This window comes from Hyperoodon ampullatus, assembly GCF_949752795.1.
Source record: "Hyperoodon ampullatus genome assembly, chromosome: 3".
Lineage (NCBI taxonomy): Eukaryota > Metazoa > Chordata > Mammalia > Artiodactyla > Ziphiidae > Hyperoodon > Hyperoodon ampullatus.
In genome coordinates, this window is record NC_136916.1 from 45,155,619 (window position 1) to 45,174,944 (window position 19,326).

At 36.1% G+C, this 19,326-nt stretch overlaps 1 protein-coding gene across 1 annotated transcript in view; it reads left to right on the top strand.

The window, feature by feature from the left end:
• UNC13C (unc-13 homolog C) overlaps nt 1-19,326 on the top strand; it is a gene marked incomplete at both ends in the record, with an annotated part of 584,133 nt that overhangs the window by 376,277 nt on the left and 188,530 nt on the right. Inside the window, one exon of the mRNA XM_079701234.1 lies at nt 13,916-14,001. Coding sequence (XP_079557360.1) covers nt 13,916-14,001 — 86 coding nt within the window. The remainder of the gene's footprint in view (nt 1-13,915; nt 14,002-19,326) is intronic.

Genomic DNA, 19,326 nt, shown 5'->3' on the forward strand with positions numbered 1-19,326 from the left:
AATCAAATAAGAATTTTGTGAGAAATGAATGTTATTTAGCTTTATAAAAATAATTATTGTATTTAGTAAAATGCCCTTTGATGTTTATTTCAGAATTTATTTAAATTTTTGTGTTTATTAAAACGATCGTATTCAACTTCACAGGCCTATTTGAAGTAGAAAGTGAAAGTTCTAAATGTTTATGTATCATTTTTATGAAGAAAACAAATAAAAACCAAAAATAAGACTCCCTTACCCACTCCTTACAAATTTTCAGTAGTTGGGTGTATTTTTTCCAACTACTATTTTGTGCATGTATAAGCATAGAAATTCATTTAATAATATTTATTTTTACTTTTTTTTATAAAATATAGGGTAATATGTACACTAATCTGTAATTTGCTTTGTTCACTTAAAACTGCTTGACAGACATCTTTTCATGTCAATATAGGCAGACCTATCTTGCTCTTTTTAATAGGTGCATGTTTTTCTGTAGTTTCATATAGCACCATGATGATGCAGTCCATGGAGGGGACTCCTGGGACACAGCAGAGAAGGGAGTGGAAATAATGCAGGTATCGGAATAACATAAAAACTGAAAGCCTGTAGAGAGTCATTAAATAGCTTTTGTAAATCAGGTTCAAACAGGTCCTGAATTTTCATTAATATTTTCTGCTTGTTTTCTAGCCTGAAATGTCCTTAGTAAAAAATTTTTACTATTATTTTAATTGAAATTTCTTTGAATATTAGAGAAGTGAGCATCCCTTTTCTATATTTACTAGGTTTTTGTGTTGTTTAATTTTTAGATTGTCCATTCATCTCAGCCATTTTTTCTAATATCCCTCTTTTTCCTCAGATTTGTAACAATTCTTCTTGTATTAATAGTATTATCCCTTTGCCTTTTTTATATCTAGTGTGTATTTTTCTTGTGTGTTGTGTTTATTTTAAATGGTAGTTGGTTTTGGTTTAAGTTTTTGTTAAATCCTCAACAGTAATAATGAGAACCCTTAAACCTCAATTTTTCAAGAATGAAAATCAAACTTGACATTGCTTATGCAACTGAGAAAATCCTGACACTAATAGCTTATTTTTAGATTCCCTGTTTTGAAGTTATTTGATTGAACAGTCTAGATTAAAGGAAAAATATTTTATAAGTCACTTTGAGAGTCTTTTTTTATGGTAATTACAACCATTAACTGGGGTGCATAGCTTATCCCTTCCACCAATTAATCTTTATCCTCCTCGAAAAGTACATACAAATCTTAACTTCCTTCAAGTAACTTCTGTGAATGACTGCACCAGTATATACTCTGCATCATATACTCTAAGCTTTATTGTGTTTAGTAATTTGTACTTAGTGCAAATTAAGTAAAATGTCCCTTTCCATTATGATGCATGTTTCTTTTTTTTAATTGAAATATAATTAATTTATAATATTGTGTTAGTTTCTGGTGTACAGCAAAGTGATTTGGTTATACATACATTTATCTATCTATTATTTGTCAGATTCTTTTCCATTATAGGTTATTACAAGATATTGAATATAGTTCCCTGTGTTATACAGTAGATCCTTGTTTATCTATTTTATATATAGTAGTGACCCATGTTTCTTGAAGTCACATCACCCAAGTGTAGACCCAAGAATAGAAAAACAGCAGCCACTCAGGATATCTTTGGCTCTTTTTGCTCTTGCTCCTTGGTCTAGCTCCTCTGTATTTTCTCACCTACAGCTGATGTTCTGCAGTCTCCTTTTCTATTTATTATCCGTGTTCCCATTCCCCATGTTACTCTTCTTCTGTTCCCCTTTGATATCATGGCAGTCACTATCATTTACAGCATACACCAAGGTTCCTATCACTGTTGGTCCTTGATACCAGAAGTTCTGAATCTTCTCTTGCCAAACTTGTTCATGCTGCTGCTTCCCATCTCTGTACAGGCTACAGGAGTGACCCTCCATTGAAAATAAGCTGCTGTCACAGCCTAAGAACCAGTTAAGAGGAGGAGTTGTTTCTCCAAACCCTTGATTTTCTAAAACCACTGTTTTCACAGCCAGCTCTATTGTTTCACCTTCTAGCTTTCTTTGTGAGACTTATCAAATATATATCATATGATATATTTTATACATGTATATTTTTTATTTTACTTCCATTTCTACTAGGTTGTAAACTTCTGAGGGGCAAGGACTGTGTGTGTTTTATTTAGCCCTTAGCACAGTGCATAGCACATGCTAGGCCTTCAATTAATAGTGACTTATTAACAAATATTACTTATTAAATGCTAAATGTGTTAGCACTCATTTGTATTATATTACCTCTTATTTTACTTCTTGTAAAATTATAAACTTTTTAGTTTTTTTCTAAAATAAACAAAACATTGCAAATTGGATTGAAGACATGTATATATGCCTCCCTGAATTCAATTCCCTTTACTACTTGCCCAAAGCTAACTATTAGAATAGGTTTGATCTTTTTATCCCCATGAATTTCTTTATATCTTTATGATGTATGCATGTATTTACTAGAAAAGTGTGTCAGGTATATGCCGACCCTCTCCCCTAGAGGCATCAACTGATCTGCCTAGAGGCAGAGGCTGAGAGCCTGAGAAAGTGCCAGTTGAAAAACTGAGAAAGCTGAACATGGGATCAGTAGAATAATCGGAAATAAGGCCCTACAAAGTAGTGGGTCCTGGTGAAACCCCCCAAGCATACAATTCGGGTATGAAGGGGTATGTCCTAGGAGACACTATGAATAAAATATTGACCTGCTTTGAATAAGCTCAGTCCCTAATTGGATTAAGGTCATGTCTCCCAACTTTAAAACACTACTGCCGGAAGAAAAATAAATCCTTTCTGAAAGAATACCAGTATCACCCAGAGACTCAAATTTACACACACACACACACACACACACACACACACACACACACACACACACACAAATTCTTTCAATCAGAAATAAGTAGGCATTGAACTTCCCTGATGGTCCAGTGGTTAAGACTCCCTGCTTCCACTGCAGGGAGCATGGGTTCCATTCCTGGTCAGGAAACTAAGATTCTGCATGCCATGTGGTGCAGCACCCACACACACACACAAAAGTAGGCATTTTAAGAGATTAATGTAATAGAATCTAGAAATACAGATGTTATAATAACTATAATTAATATATTTAAGAAACCAAGAAAATGGAGAAACAGTAGTGAATTTAAAACTAATGAAAGGATCAAATGGAAATTCTAGAACTGAAATCTATAACAAATGAAATTAATAACTGAACATATGGATTTACCAGTTGTTAGACACAGCTGAAGAGAGAATTAGTAAATATGAAGATAGTCCAGAAGAAAATATCCAGAAGGAAGTTCAAGTAGACAGTAGATGAAAAATAAAGACTTATCAGAATTAACTATATGCTGGATGTAAATTGTCTCAACAAATTGCAAGATATTGAAATTATTCAGAATATGTTCTTTAACCTTAGTTTAACTAAGGTAGAAAACAGCAACTGAAATATACTTAGAAAATCCCCAAATAGTTGGAAGTTAAGAAATCAAGATTAAAAATGTAAAAGATTTTGATTGGATTACTATGAAAATACAGTGTATTAGGATGCCACTAAATGCAGTTCCTAAAAGAAATTTATACCTTAAATACACATGCTAGAAAGGAACAAAGCCCCAAAATTAATTATCTAAGCATCTTTCTTAAGAACATAGAAAAGGAACAACATATTAAACCCCCCAAAAGTAGAAGGTAAAAAATAATGAAGAGCAGAAATTGATGAAATAGAAAACAAACATATGGTCATATAACTACTATCAAAACAAAGATACAGAATGTTTTTTTCACCCAAAAAAGGGTGATAAAAATATTATCCCAGGCCCCTGGCAACCACTGATATGTTTTCTGTCCTTATACTTTTGTCTTTTCAATAATATATTATAGATGGAATCATACAGTTATGTAGGTTTTTTTGAGTCCAGTTTCTTTCATTTAGCATAATTCATTTGATACTCCTCCACACTGTTAACATGTATCAGTTGTTTATTCCTTTTTATTACTTAGTAGATTGCATTTTATGAACCTATCTCAATTTATTTATCCTTCATCAGCTGAAAGACATTGGCTATTTGCAGTTTTTGGTGATTGAAAATTAAGCAACATACATAGTTTTTGTAAAAATATAAGGTTCATTTCTCTTGGATAAATACCTGGAGTGGGACTGCTGATAAATATTTAAATCAAGTTAAATATATTTAACTTGATTGCCAAACTGCTTTCCAAAGTGACTGTCATATTTTGCATTCTCAGCAGCAATGTATCAGAATTCCAGCTTCTCTGTATCTTTACACATTTCCCAGCCCTTGGTATTGTCAGGTGTCATTTTGTTTTGTTTTGTTTTGTTTTGAAGCTATTTTAGTAGACATGTAGTGGTATCACATTATATCAATAATTTTTATTTGAAAGTACCTAATGACTAATGATGTTGACATATTTTCTTTTTTTTTAATTTTTGAATTTTATTTTATTTATTTTTTTATACAACAGGTTCTTATTAGTTATCCATTTTATACATAATACTGTATATATGTCAATCCCAATCTCCCAGTTCATCACATCCCCACCCATACATATTTTCATGTGCTTATTTTCTATCTAATTATTTTCTTTGCTAAAATGTCACTCAGATCAATTGCCCATTTTTTTATCGGGCAATTTTTTTCTTATTATTGAGATTTGAGAGTACTTTGGATATTCCAGATATAAGTCCTTTATCAGATATGCACTCTGCAAATTGTTTTCTCCTAGTCAATTGCTCTTCTTTTCATTTTCTGAACAGTTTCTTTTTAAAAGCAGATTTTAATTTTCATAAAGTCCAATTTATCAGTATTTTATTTTATGGTTTGCACTTCTTGTGACAGATCTAAGCAACTATTTCCTGATGCAAGATCGTAAGATTTTCTGTGTTTTCTTTTAGAAGATTTATAGTTTAGGTTTTGTGTTTAGGTCTGTGATCATTTTGAGGTTTTTTTTTTAATATGTTGTGAAGTTTGGGTCCAGGTTTATGGTTTTGTTTTTTTTTTTTTTGGCATATGGATACCCAACTAGTCTAGCAGATGTATTGAAAAGTCTATCTTTTCTCCATTGAATTAATGTAACATCTTATTGTAAATTAATTTACCTTGAAGATACACTTTTTAATTACTATAGTTTCATAGTAAGCTGTGAAGACAGGTTTTGTAAATCCTTTAGGTATTTTAATAAATACCATTTTTGCTCTTCTAGTTCTTCTGCTTCACCATGTAAATTTTAGAATGAATTTGTCAGTTTCTACAAAAAGAGTTCTGCTGGAATTCTGGGTGAGATTGCATTGAATCTGTAAATCAACGTGGGAAAAATTAACATTCTAATGACATTAAATATACCAATTCCTGAATACAACATATTTCTCCATGAAGCTTTACTTCATGTTTCTCCTCAGTAGTTTGCAGGTTTCCTCATATAAATCTTGTACATATATTCTTAGATTTATGCCTAAGTATTTCATCTTTTGCTGCTATTGTAAATATATTGCTGCTTTAATTTCAGTTTCCAATAGTTCATTGCTAGAATATAGAAATACAATGATTGTGTGTCTTGACTTTGTATTCCGTGACCTTGCTGAACTTATTTAGTAGCTTTTTTGTAGTTTTTTGGAGATTTTCTATGTAGATGATCATGTTGTCTGCAAATAAAGAGTTTTATTTCTATATGCCTCTGACATTATTTCTTTTTCTTGCCTGCTTACAATCTTTAGGAACTCCAGTACAGTGTTTAATAGGAATAGTGAGGGTAAATACCATTACCTTGATCCTTATCTTAGTATGATATTAGCTGTAGGTTTTTGCAAATTCTCTTTATAAGGTTAAGGAAGTTCCCTTGTTCCCTTTAATTTCCTAGTTTTACGATGTTTGTTTTTGTTTTTGATTTGTTTTGTTTTTAGCATGAACAAATGTAGAAGTTCATCAGATACGTTCTCTGCATCTATTGAGATGCTAAAAATGTTCTCCTTAGTCTGTAAATATGGTGAATCACACTGATTCATTTTTGAATGTTGAACCTACAATGCATTTCTGGGATAAGTCTCTTGGTCATGATGTATTATCCTTTGAATATATTTAAGGATTAAATTTCTCATTTTTTGTTGAGGACTTCTGCATCAATTTTATGAGAGATAATGCTCTTTAGTTTACTTTTTGTATAATGTATTTTTTAACACCTTTATTGGAGTATAATTGCTTTATGATGCTGTGTTAGTTTCTGCTTTATAATAAAGTGAATCAGCTATACATATACATATATCTCCATATTCCCTCCCTCTTGCATCTGCCTCCCACCCTCCCTATCCCAGCCCTCTACATGGACACAAAGCATCAAGCTGATCTCTTTGTGCTATGCGGCTGCTTCCCACTAGCTATCTATTCTACATTTGGTAGTGTATACATGTCCATGCCACTCTCTCACTTCGTCCCATCTTACCCTTCCCCCTCACCATCCTCAAGTCCCTTCTCTACTAGGTCTGCATCATTATTACTGTCCTGCCCATAGGTTCATCAGAACCATTTTTTCTTTCTTTTTTTTTTTTTTTTAGATTCCATATATATGTGGTAGCATACGGTATTTGTTTTTCTCTTTCTGACTTACTTCACTCTATGATAGACACTAGTTCCATCCACCTCACTAAAAATAACTCAATTTCATTTCATTTTATGGTGGAGTAATACTACAATGTATATATATATATGCCACATCTTCTTTATCCATTCATCTGTTGATGGACACTTATGTTGCTTCCATGCCCCGGCTATTGTAAATAGAGCTGTAATGAACATTGTGGTACATGACTCTTTTTGAATTATGATTTTCTCAGGGTATATGCCCAGTAGTGTGATAGCTGGGTTGTATGGTAGTTCTATTTTTAGTTTTTTAAGGAACCTCCATACTGTTCTCCATAGTGGCTGTATCAATTTACATTGCCACCAACAGTACAAGAGCGTACCCTTTTCTCCACACCCTCTTCAGCATTTATTGTTTGTAGATTTTTTTATGATGGCCATTCTGACTGGTGTCAAGGGATACCTCATTGTAGTTTTGATTTGCATTTCTCTAAAGTTTAGTGATGTTGAGCATTCTTTCATGTGTTTGTTGACAATCTGTATATCGTCTTTGGAGAAATGTCTGCTTAGGTCCTCTGCCCTTTTTTTCATTTGGTTGTTTGTTTTTTTGATATTGAGCTGCATGTGTGGCTTGTAAATTTTAGAGATTAATCCTTTGTCAGTTGCTTCATTTGCAAATATTTGCTCCCATTCTGAGGTTTGTCTTTCGTCTTGTTTATGGTTTTCTTTGCTGTGGAAAAGCTTTTAAGTTTCATTAGGCCCCATTTGTTTATTTTTATTTTTATTTCATTTCTCTAGGAGGTGGGTCAAAACGAATTTTTATTTATTTATTTATTTATTTGCGGTACGTGGGCTTCTCACTGTTGTGGCCTCTCCCATTGTGGAGCACAGGCTCCGGATGCGCAGGCTCAGTGGCCATGGCTCACGGGCCCAGCCGCTCCGCGGCATGTGGGATCTTCCCAGACCGGGACACGAACCCGTGTCCCCTGCATTGGCAGGCGGACTCTCAACCACTGCGCCACCAGGGAAGCCCCTGTTTGCTAATATTTTGTTGAGGATTTTGGCATCTATGTTCATCGCTGATACTGGTCTGTAGTTTTCCTTCTTTGTGACATCTTTGTGTGGTTTTCTTATCAGGCTGATGGTGGCCTCATAGAATGAGTTTGGGAGTGTTCCTCTCTCTACTATATTTTGGAAGAGTTTGAGAAGGATAGGTGTTAGCTCTTCTCTAAATGATAGAATTCACCTGAGAGACATCTGGTCCCGGGCTTTTTTTTGTTGGAAGATTTTTAATCACAGTCTCAATTTCAGTGATTGCGATTGGTCTGTTTATATTTTCTATTTCTTCCTGATTCAGTCTCAGAAGATGTGCTTTTCTAAGAATTTGTCCTTTTCTTCCAGGTTGTCCATTTTATTGGTGTATTGTTGTTTGTAGTAATCTCTCATGATCCTTTGTGTTTCTGCAGTGTCAGTTGTTACTTCTCTTCATTTCTAATTCTACTGATTTGAGTCTTCTCCCTTTTTTTTCTTGATGAGTGTGGCTAATGCTTTGTCCATTTTGTTTATCTTCTCAAAGAACCAGCTTTTAGCTTTTTTGATATTTGTTCTTGTTTCCTTCATTTCTTTTTCATTTATTTCTGATCTGATCTTTATGGTTTCTTTCCTTCTGCTGACTTTGGGGGTTTTTTGTTCTTCTTTCTCTAATCGCTTTAGGTATAAGGTAAGGTTGTTTATTTGAGATGTTTCTTGTTTCTTGAGGTAGGATTCTATTGCTATAAAGTTCCCTCTTACAACTGCTTTTGCTGCATCTGATAAGTTTTGGGTCATTGTGTTTTCAATGTCATTTGTGTCTAGGTATTTTTTTATTTCCTCTTTGGTTTCTTCAGTGATCTCTTGGTTATTAATTCGTGTATTGTTTAGCTTCCATGTGTTTGTATATTTTACAGATATTTTCCTGCAATAGATATCTAGTCTTATAGTGTTGTGGTTGGAAAAGATATGTGATAGAATTTCACTTTTCTTAAATTTACCAAGACTTGATTTGTGACCCAAGATATGATCTCTCCTGGAGACTGTTCCATGAGCACTTGAGAAGAAAGTGTGTTCTGTTGTTTTTGGATGGAATATCCTATAAATATCAATTAAGTCCATCTCGTTAACTGTATCATTTAAAGCTTGTGTTTCCTTTTTTATTTTCATTTTGGATGATCTGTCCATTGGTGGTAGTGGGGTCTTAAAGTTCCCTACTGTGATTTTGTTACTGCCAATTTCCCCTTTTATGGCTGTCAGCATTTGCCTTATGTATTGAGGTCCTCCTATTTTGGGTGCATAAATATTTACAATTATTATATCTCCTTCTTGTATTGATCCCTTGATCATCATATAGTGTCCTTCTTTGTCTCTTGTAATAGTCTTTATTTTAAATTCTATTTTTTCTGATATCAGAATTGCTACTCCAGCTTTCTTTTGATTTCCATTTGCATGGAATATCTTTTTAAATCCCCTCACTTTCAGTCTGTATGTGTCCCTAGGTCTGAAGTGGATCTCTTGTAGACAGCATATATACGGGTCTTGTTTTTGTATCCATTCAGCCAGTCTATGTCTTTTGGTATGAGCATTTAATCCATTTACATTTAAGGTAATTATCAATATGTACATTCCTATTACCATTTTCTTAGTTGTTTGGGGTTTGTTATTGTAAGTCTTTTTCTTCTCTTGGGTTCCTGCCTAGAGAAGTTCCTTTAGCATTTGTGGTAAAGCTGGTTTGGTGGTGCTGAATTCTCTTAGCTTTTGCTTGTCTGTAAAGGTTTTAATTTCTTCTTCAAATCTGAATGAAATCCTTGGTGGGTAGAGTAATGTTGGTTGTAGGTTTTGCCCTTTCATCACTTTAAATATGTCCTGCCACTCCCTTTTGGCTTGCAGAGTTTCTGCTAAAAGGTCAGCTGTTAACCTTATGGGGATTCCCTTGTATGTTATTTGTTGTTTTTCCCTTGCTGCTTTTAATATTTTTTATTTGAATTCAATTTTTGATAGTTTGATTAATATGTGTCTTGGCGTGTTTCTCCTTGGATTTGTCCTGTATGGGACTCTCTGTGCTTCCTGGACTTGATTAACTATTTCCTTTCCCATATTAGGGAAGTTTTCAACTATAATCTCTTCAAATATTTTCTCAGTGCCTTTCTTTTTCTCTTCTTCTTCTGGGACCCCTATAATTTGAATGTTGGTGTGTTTAATGTTGTCCCAGAGATCTCTGAGACTGTCCTCAATTCTTTTCATTCTTTTTTCTTTATTCAGCTCTGCAGTAGTTATTTCCACTATTTTATCTTCCAGGTCACTTATCCGTTCTTCTGCCTCAGTTATTCTGCTACTGATTCCTTCTAGAGAATTTTTAATTTCATTTATTGTGTTGTTCATCACTGTTTGTTTGCTCTTTAATTATTCTAGGTCCTTGTTAAACGTTTCTTGTATTTTTTCTATTCTATTTCCAAGATTTTGGAACATCTTTACTATCATTACTCTGAATTCTTTTTCAGGTAGACTGCCTATTTTCTCTTCATTTGTTTGGTCTGGTGGGTTTTTACCTTGCTCCTTCATCTTCTGTGTGTTTCTCTGTCTTCTCATTCTGCTTCACTTACTGTTTTGGGGGTCTCCTTTTCACAGGCTGCAGGTTCATAGTTCCCATTGTTTTTGGTTTGTGCCCCTAGTGGCTAAGGTTGGTTCAGTGGGTTGTGTAGGCTTCCTGGTGGAGGGGAGTTGTGCCTGTGTTCTGGTGGATGAGGCTGGATCTTGTCTTTCTGGTGGGCAGGACCATGTCCAGTGGTGTCTTTTGGGGTGTCTTTTACCTTATTATGATTTTAGGCAGCCTCCCTGCTAATGGGTGGGGTTGTGTTTCTGTCCTGTTAGTTGTTTGGCATAGGGTGTCCAGCACTGTAGCTTGCTGGTTGTTGAGTGGAGCTGTGTCTTCATGTTTAGATGGAGATCTTTGGGAGAGCTTTCGCCATTTGATATTACATGGAGTCAGGAGGTCTCTTGTGGACCAGTGTCCTGAACTCGGCTCTCTCATCTCAGAGGCAGAGGCCTGACACCTGGCTGGAGCACAAAGACCCTGTCTGCCACACGGTTCAGAAGAAAAAGGAGAAAAGAAAGAAAGAAATAAGGAAAAGTAATAAAATAAAATAAAGTTATTGATATGAAAAATGAAAAATTCAAAAGTAATAAAAAAAGAAAAAATAAATAAAGAATGAAAGAAAGAAGTGAGCAGCCAGACCAAAAAACAAATCCACGAATGATAACAAGTGCTAAAAACTATACTAAAAGAAAAAAAAAAAATGGACAGACCGAGCCCTAGGACAAATGGTAAGAACAAAGCTATGCAGACAAAATCACACAAAGAATCATACACATACACACTCACTAAGAGAAAAAGAAAAATATATATATATATACATTTGCTCCCAAATTCTACCACTTCTGTTTTGGGATGATTCATTATCTATTCAGGTATTCCACAGACACAGGGTACATCAAGTTGATTGTGGAGATTTAATCCGCTGCTCTTGAGGCTGCTGGGAGAGATTTTCCTTTCTCTTCTTTGTTCGCACAGCTCCCAGTGTTTAGCTTTGGATTGGCCCCGCCTCTGCGTGTAGGTAGCCTGAGGGCATCTGTTCTTTCCTCAGACAGGATAAAATTAAAGGAGCAGCTGATTAGGGGGCTCTGGCTCACTCAGGCCGGGGCATGGGAGGGTATGGATGCAGGGCAAGCGTGCGGTGGCAGAGACCATCATGACATTGCACCAGCCTGCGGTGCGCTGTGTGTTCTCCCGGGGAAGTTGTCCCTGGATCACGGGACCCTGGCAGTGGCGGGCTGTATAGGCTCCTGGGAGGGGAGGTGTGGAGAGTGACCTGTGCTTGCACACAGGATTCTTCGTGGCTGCAGCAGCAGTGTTAGCATCTCATGCCCATCTCTGGGGTCCACACTGATAGCCGCGGCTCGCACCCATCTCTGGAGCTCGTTTAGGCAGTGCTCTGAATCCCCTCTACTCACACAACCTGAAACAATGGTCTCTTGCCTCTTTGGAAGCTCCAGACTTTTTCCCGGACTCCCTCCCAGCCAGCTGTGGTGCACTAACCCCTTCAGGCTGTGTTCACGCAGCCAACCCCAGTCCTCTCCCTGGGATCCGACCTCCGAAGCCCGAGCCTCAACTCCCATCCCCTGCCTGCCCTGGCGGGTGAACAGACAAGCCTTTCGGGCTGGTGAGTGCTGGTCGGCACTGATCCTCTGTGTGGGAATCTCTCTGCTTTGCCCTTCGCACCCCTGTTGCTGCGCTCTCCTCCATGGCTCCGAAGCTCCCCCGCTCCACCACCCACAGTCTCTGCCTGCGAAGGGCCTTCCTAGTGTGTGAAAACTTCTCCTCCTTCACAACTCCCTCCCAGAGGTGCAGGTCCCGTCCCTATTCTTTTGTCTCTGTTTTTTCTTTTTTTCTTTTGCCCTACCCATGTATGTGGGGAGTTTCTTTCCTTTTGGGAGGTCTGAGGTCTTCTGCCAGCATTCAGTACGTGTTCTATAGGAGCTGTTCCACATGTAGATGTATTTCTGATGTATTTGTTGGGGGGAAGGTGATCTCTACGTCTTACTCTTCTGCCATCTTGAAGGTCTCCCAATGTCTTTGTTTTTTATATCAGGGCACCATAAACTGAATTAATACATTCTTTATTCTGGATTCAAAAAATTAAAATAATAGATTTCCTCATTTTATTAGTTTAAATCACTGTAATAATATCACTTACAATTTTTTGCTTTGTATTTTTTACATAAAAATTAATATATTACATATATGGGATATTCGTAGCTATCCACAAATGAAACATTACTTGCCAAAGGTTATTTTTATATAAAGGGGGTAAAATTTATTGTTGAAAACTAATTTTGTATATATCTAGGTTATTTATTTTTTGATCATAGGAAGTGTTCTATTTTAATAATAATGCATCCAAATTTAAGTTTTAAAGTATCAGTTGACATTATTAGATAAATTGATAGATGGAAATTAGTAAGGGATATTTGATGAAACACGCTGTGCTTTGGTGAAATAGTATGTAGGATATGTGGTCTTTTCTTTGTTGCGGTGACCCTTTCTATCCCATTCAGGGTTATATTACTCTTTTCTCTTTTTTTGATTTGGACTCAAAGATATAAATGAATGTGAAGTCCTTATTAAATTTGTTACGATATTGCTTCTGTTTTATGTTTGGGTTTTTCAGCTGTGAGGTATGTGGGATCTTAGTTGTCTGACCAGGGATTGAACCCACACCCCCTGCATAGGAAGACAAAGTCTTAACTTTCAATAAAGACTTAAAAAAAAAAATGGTCCACATCAAAAAAATCTTAAAAAAAAAAAATAAATGAATGTGAGAGTTATTCTTCTTACTTTACATATATATGTATATATCTATATTTCCTTAATATGTTAGCTTATATATGTATATAAACATTTATATACATGCACTTTATAAATAATATATTCAATGCATAAAATATATATATTTGTTAGAACAGAAAATACTTTCAGTCTTGCATGTTGGCATGGGCTGAGTGTTTACAATGAAATGAAATGAATGAAATTATTTTCACTGGGCTTATCATGAGATTGAAAACACATACAAACAGAATACATATTCAGCAGCAGTAGGAATCTTGTCTTTGGCTTAAGCTTGTTTGATCTAAAATACACAGCCTGCCTGGTAGTTCTGGAGTCCTGATTAATGGGTCCACCATGGGCCATTTTACCAGAGGAGTGAGGAATCTTTTTTGAAATAATTTTCTTTAAACAAATAGAGAATGGAAGCACTCAAGTTTGCTTCGAGAAAAATGGCTGACAGATGAATGCGAGCTGTGGTTTTTGCTGTTATATGGTATCTGTTCCTCAGATTCATCTGGCCTATCCTCACATTGAGACAAATGAAGACAAAGTGTTTGATAAAACTAAAGGGAGTCTTTAGACACAAGCAAACACACAGCATAAGACATCCATCAGAAGCCCTGGGCAACATTACATTGGCACTGATGTAATGAAGTCTATTTTCCTTTCACCCAATAATTGTCTTTATCGCCACACCCTGATGTTCAGCTTTTTTTCCCTACCCCTGAAAATTTATAAAGAGAAATCTCATAAGTAAAAGTATTTATAAACTATGTAATAATTACTGCGGTGTCTATGTAATGTGAAGTGTTTTTTTTTCAGGCACATTTTTCTTTTTGATCTACTAATATATGTGTTTGGTTTTAGGTTTCCTCAAGAACTGAACATGGGAAAAATAAGTGCTGAAATTATGTGGACACTTTTTGCTCAGGATATGAAAGATGCACTAGAAGGTAAGTACAAATATTTAAACTTATTAAGAGTATACGTTTTAGTTAAATTCTGATTTTGTGTTCTTGATTTTAAATGTAAGGAACTGTTGCATCAAAACATTGATCACTGTGATCAGTTTAGTTCTGAAACTTATTTCCACATTGTAGAAAGATAAAGATCACAAAGTATTTAAAAGCCCTGAAGAAATGCATTTTAAATCAAAGGGTCTAAGTTGCAGGATAATAGTGAGTATTTCATATGTAGGACAAAGTTTAGATGCAGGAATACTTTATGGCATAAATACTTATGGCATAAATCAGACCATATTGAGAGGGTGGATGAGTAATATTAGTTCAGTTATTTGTCTACCTAGACTTAGAAATGGTATCCAATGGCTGGCCAGGTTAAAATATGGCCAAAGCTGGTGCAAAGACAATGGCAGGGCTCTTCACCAGAAACTCCACTTTCAATATACTCAAATCATAGAATGTAAAGCATGGGAAATGCAGCTCTCAGTTGAAAAACTATACATTTCTTTGAGCACTCACCTTGTGTTTAGAGTTGGAGGTAGTATGTTTAACCAGCCTAGGGTTCCTGCTCTCTAGGAATTAAAAATCTAGTAGAAAGTTTTCTTTGCACTTATTCACTAGGTATTAAGCCCCTAGATGCTAAATGCCCAGACTGCACTCAGTATGGAAGATACAACAATGAACAGGACAGCTATGGTCCCTGCCCTCAACAAGATTATGCAGGACAGCTGCAAATATGTAGACAGTCGCAGTGTGGGGGTGGTCAGTGCTAAAGATGATGGAATATCTTGAGGTGAAGCTCCTAAGTCAGACTTAGGACCAGGGGACAAGGCAGGTTTTCTAGAGGAACTTCCTCTAAGGAAGTGTTATCTTGACAAAGACCTGAAGTATAAGTAGGAGTTCACTTTGGGAAGAGTTGAGCAAGAAGAATCTCTGTCTTGTCCTGGTCAAGGACAAAACATTAACAAGTAGAGTAAGCACAGGGTTCATTTGAGAAGAGAACTCAGCTGGTCCTGTGAGCAACAGGTAGCAGGAAGTGAGTGAGGCTGGAGAAATTGGCAGGGACCAGCATGTGCTGCCTTGTGGGCCATGGTGAGGAGTTTGACTATCTGCTAAGAGAAATGACAGACCATAAAGGGATTTCAGGAGGGACATGTCCTGTTCAGATTGGCAGCTTAGAACAGGCATTGGGACTGCAGAGTGGAAGATGACTGATAGAGTTTGTGCTCATTGTGCCACTGTTTTTTTCCTAGTGTTGCTGAAATGTAAGCTTCTTGCTAGGGCTTCCACACAGAGGAAACATACAGTACTTTTCCTTATTTGAAAAAGAAGGTACACAATAGATTTTAATACCTGATTTTCTGGTAAAGTCTGGGTCTACCACCTAATTAGATAAATTAGGACTTATCCTTAAAGTTATACCAGAACTTGCTCAGAGATGCAAACTCCTTATTCTGCAGTGAAGCGTTCCTTCTCCATTGTATTGATCAATCCTGCTTTCTCTGTCTCTGCCTCCTACCAACCACAACCTTTTATACCACTCTGCTTCAATTGTCTCTTTGGGATCCAAACTGTGTAAGTCAGACAGGAACCAGTTTCTTCAGTTAGCCTTTTACTCCCCTAGTCCTATCCCTGACACACCCCTACTCTCCTTGACTGCCTATCAGTCATCTCAAACTTTTTTAGGATCAATATAGAATTCTTAATCTCCCCTGTCAAAACCTACTTCTTTCCCCCACATCTCTATTGCAATTACTGGCACCAGCAATTCACCAGTTACTTAAATCAAACACATAGGATTATCCTGGATTCCTTTACTTTCCTCAGCACACTTGAAGCTCCTTCCTGCCTTCGGGGATTTCTCTTCCCACCACTCTTCACAAGCAGCCATGTAGCGCTCAGGAGCTAAAGTCCCTTCCATGAATAACCTTTTCTTAATCCTCTGCATAGCAACTAATTATTATCCTTTATTTACTTGTTTACTCGGGCTTACTTCTTATCTGTCTTCCTTGCCACAGTGCAAATTTTTTGCCTGTGATTTTTATCAACATATCTATATTGCCTAGAATGAAGCCTAGAAAATAGAAACTACTTAATAACTATGTGTTGCATCAGTGAAGACTTTACCAGTTAATCCCAACTCAGTGTAGTAGTAGAAAAAGCAGTAGAGACTTCTGTTTGTGATCCTTTTCTATGTGACCTTGGGAATATTTTAAGAGGTCAACACCTTCGTGTTTCGTTGTCCTCACCTGTAAAATGAAAAGTTCACACTGGATCAGAGGGCTGGGCAACGGGCAAGGAGCTGCTTCTGCCCGTATTTCAGAGGAGCTTTATTGGGGACCGTTCCACAGTGGCACTGCCCACCAGTGCACATTTCGTTTGGACAGGGCCTCTATCTTTATTTATATAACATTTGTGCAACTATTGGATGTTTTATTTTATGTTACCTTTGCTTTAAAAAATAAGTAGTAATTTTAGACAACTAAGTATAATATTTATGTTAGGAAATGTAAATCTCAAAAAATATAACGTTTGTTTGAAACAACAATGAAATTAGAAATGCTACATGTAAAGCACCATAACTTTGGTTAGATGTTTATTGATTAGAGGTTAATAATTTTGTGCAAAAGCAGTATCCCAAAATGCTGAGATTGTATTATTAAAAGTCAGGTCCAAGATCAAGGGTAAGTAATTATTTTGTGATTATCTTAGGTTTTCTGGAGACAAGAATCCTTTCCTTAACACAAATTTTTTAATGTTTTTTAAATTTATTATTTTATATTTTTAATAACAGCTGTATTGAGATATAATTCACATCCCATACAATTCACCTAAAGTGTCCAGTTCACTAGTTTGCACATTCACACCCATTTTCAGGAAGGCATAATGAGCATAGTAAGGGAGTAATTTAGATTGCAGTTCCTGGTTTATGTATCTTCTACACCAGATGAGAAGGCTTTTGAGTGTAAAGATTGTATTTGTCATTTCTGTTTTCACTGAACCTTAATAGAAGCTTAGTATGTGTTAGTTTACTTGAATCAAATTACAAATGGGACAACCTTATACAAAGAGCCTTGCAGACAAAGCCAGATATTTATGTTCAAACTAAACATTTCTAGTATTGCTAGTTGGGAGGCAGCAAGAGATCTGAGTCTGGGAAACCCAGTTTCAGAAAGCTTTCTCACTTATGAACTGCACCAGCTTGGGCAATTAATGTATAACATCTCCAAACTTTAGTTTTCCTTTCAGTAAAAAGGTGATAAGAGTTCACAGGTTGGTGTGAGGATTACATGATATCTCAAATGATACTTCAAATGATACCTCAAATGATACTTCAAAATCACGGTGCTAATGGGAGGAGAGCATTATTATTATATAAATGGAGAAAGATCTGTGAAAGTCTCAAAACAGTCTCCTTTAGGGGTCATTTAAGGTTTAAAACTCCGAGGAGAGTGTTTACAAATCCACGTTCATTTGTTCCCTATCTCTCCGTCCTTCCCTTTCACCATTTCAATGTAATAGATGGCTTCATACTGTGACATTTTTAAAAATGTGACATGAATAATAATTGTTAAAGAAAATGAGGACTAGGACTACCTCACAGAATAGAGGGCATATACTTAAAAACATTCTTCTGGCAGCCTCTCTTGCATGTGATAGTAATGTTCTTACTCTCCCTATTTGCTTTATAGAATGTTGTTAAAATTAATTGACTGTGGAGGAGTGCTTCAGGCTACTGGCCTAAAAAGACTCTGTGTTGTTATATAATTTGGGCTACATAGTTTGTCTTATGATGAGCCCAAGTTTTAAGTAACCTCTGATGCAGTCAGGTCAACAGAGAAGGGAGTTAGAATTTATAGACTTAAGGCTTTTTGATGCAGCTTTTTGCTTTACTTCATGAACTTATCAGCTGCTACGAAAAGAATAATTTAATTTAAAAATAAAATAACTTTTCCCCCAACTTTACTCAGTCTATATGAGCCATCTTATTTTGTTTTCATATTTGACATTAATCACCTTACAACTTTGATAAGTAGTATCAAACTTTGGTGATAACTTGCTTAATGAACCAGCATAAATTATTTTACAGATTTTACAAAAAAGATGTACTTTCTGTGAAAAAGGTAGTGTAGGAAGAAAAAAAGTCCCTGATGAAATATTTCATTTTATAGTGAAATAGAGTTGGTTTTGCAGAATTTTTTCTAAAGCAGTTATTCTAAAGACTTTTATAGTCTTTAGCCTCGCTGGTAAAAATACAGGTTTTGCAATAAGTTAGATCTATGTGTGAGTACAGGCTCCGCTACTTTCCATTTATTTTTTAGCTATGATTTTGGACAGTTTATTAAAGTAAGTCTCAGTTTCCATATTTTAAAATTAGGGGGGCTTCCCTGGTGGCGCAGTGGTTGAGAGTCCGCCTGCCGATGCAGGGGACATGGGTTTGTGCCCTGGTCCAGGAAGATCCCACATGCAGCAGAGCAGCTGGGCCCGTGAGCCGTGGCCACTTTGCCTGCGCGTCCAGAGCCTGTGCTCCGCAACGGGAGAGGCCACAACAGTGAGAGGCCCGCGTACCACAAAAAAAAAAAAAAAAAAAAAATTAGGGACAAAAATACCTACCTTACAAGGTTATTTTAAGGAGAAAAGAAGAGAGAGAGATAGATATGGGGGCAAGAAGCGGATAGTTTCCTAGTGCATAATAAATACTCAAACATTAGCCATTATCACAATCTTGAGGATTATAATTTAGTAAACAAAAACTTTCAGATGATTTATAATACCACCCAAATGTCTAGATGCCTGTGACTGAAAGTTTTACTTGGCAATTGCAGTTGACGGCACATGTTTTATATGTCATCTTGGTATCCATAGAACTTGGTTGCCTGGCAATCAAGGCAGTCCTGTTCAGGGCCCTGATTGTGTAACATATGTGGGTGTCTTCAAAGTCTCTATTAAAAGCAAACCCTGCTAGGCCCCAAGATAGCAGCCATTTGGTGGATTGGGTCCACAAGCATTCAGGTGGTTTCTAATTAATAATTCTGTAGAGTAGTGCTTGGGATTCTTTAAATACTACTTCTTAAATTGGAATTTGTGGCTGGGCTTTAAGTTATATTCTGAAATTGCATCCACTTGTAAGGATGGATGGGATGGGAGAAGAGTATCTAAGGCATTTGCCAAATTCTCAGATGAATCTTTGAATAGAAAAATAATTAAAAATCATTGAAAATAGATTAGTTAAAAATGACTGTTTTACTTAATTAACTTAGACAGAGATGGAATTATGATATGCAAAATACAATCATCTTTCACCTGGCCTTATTT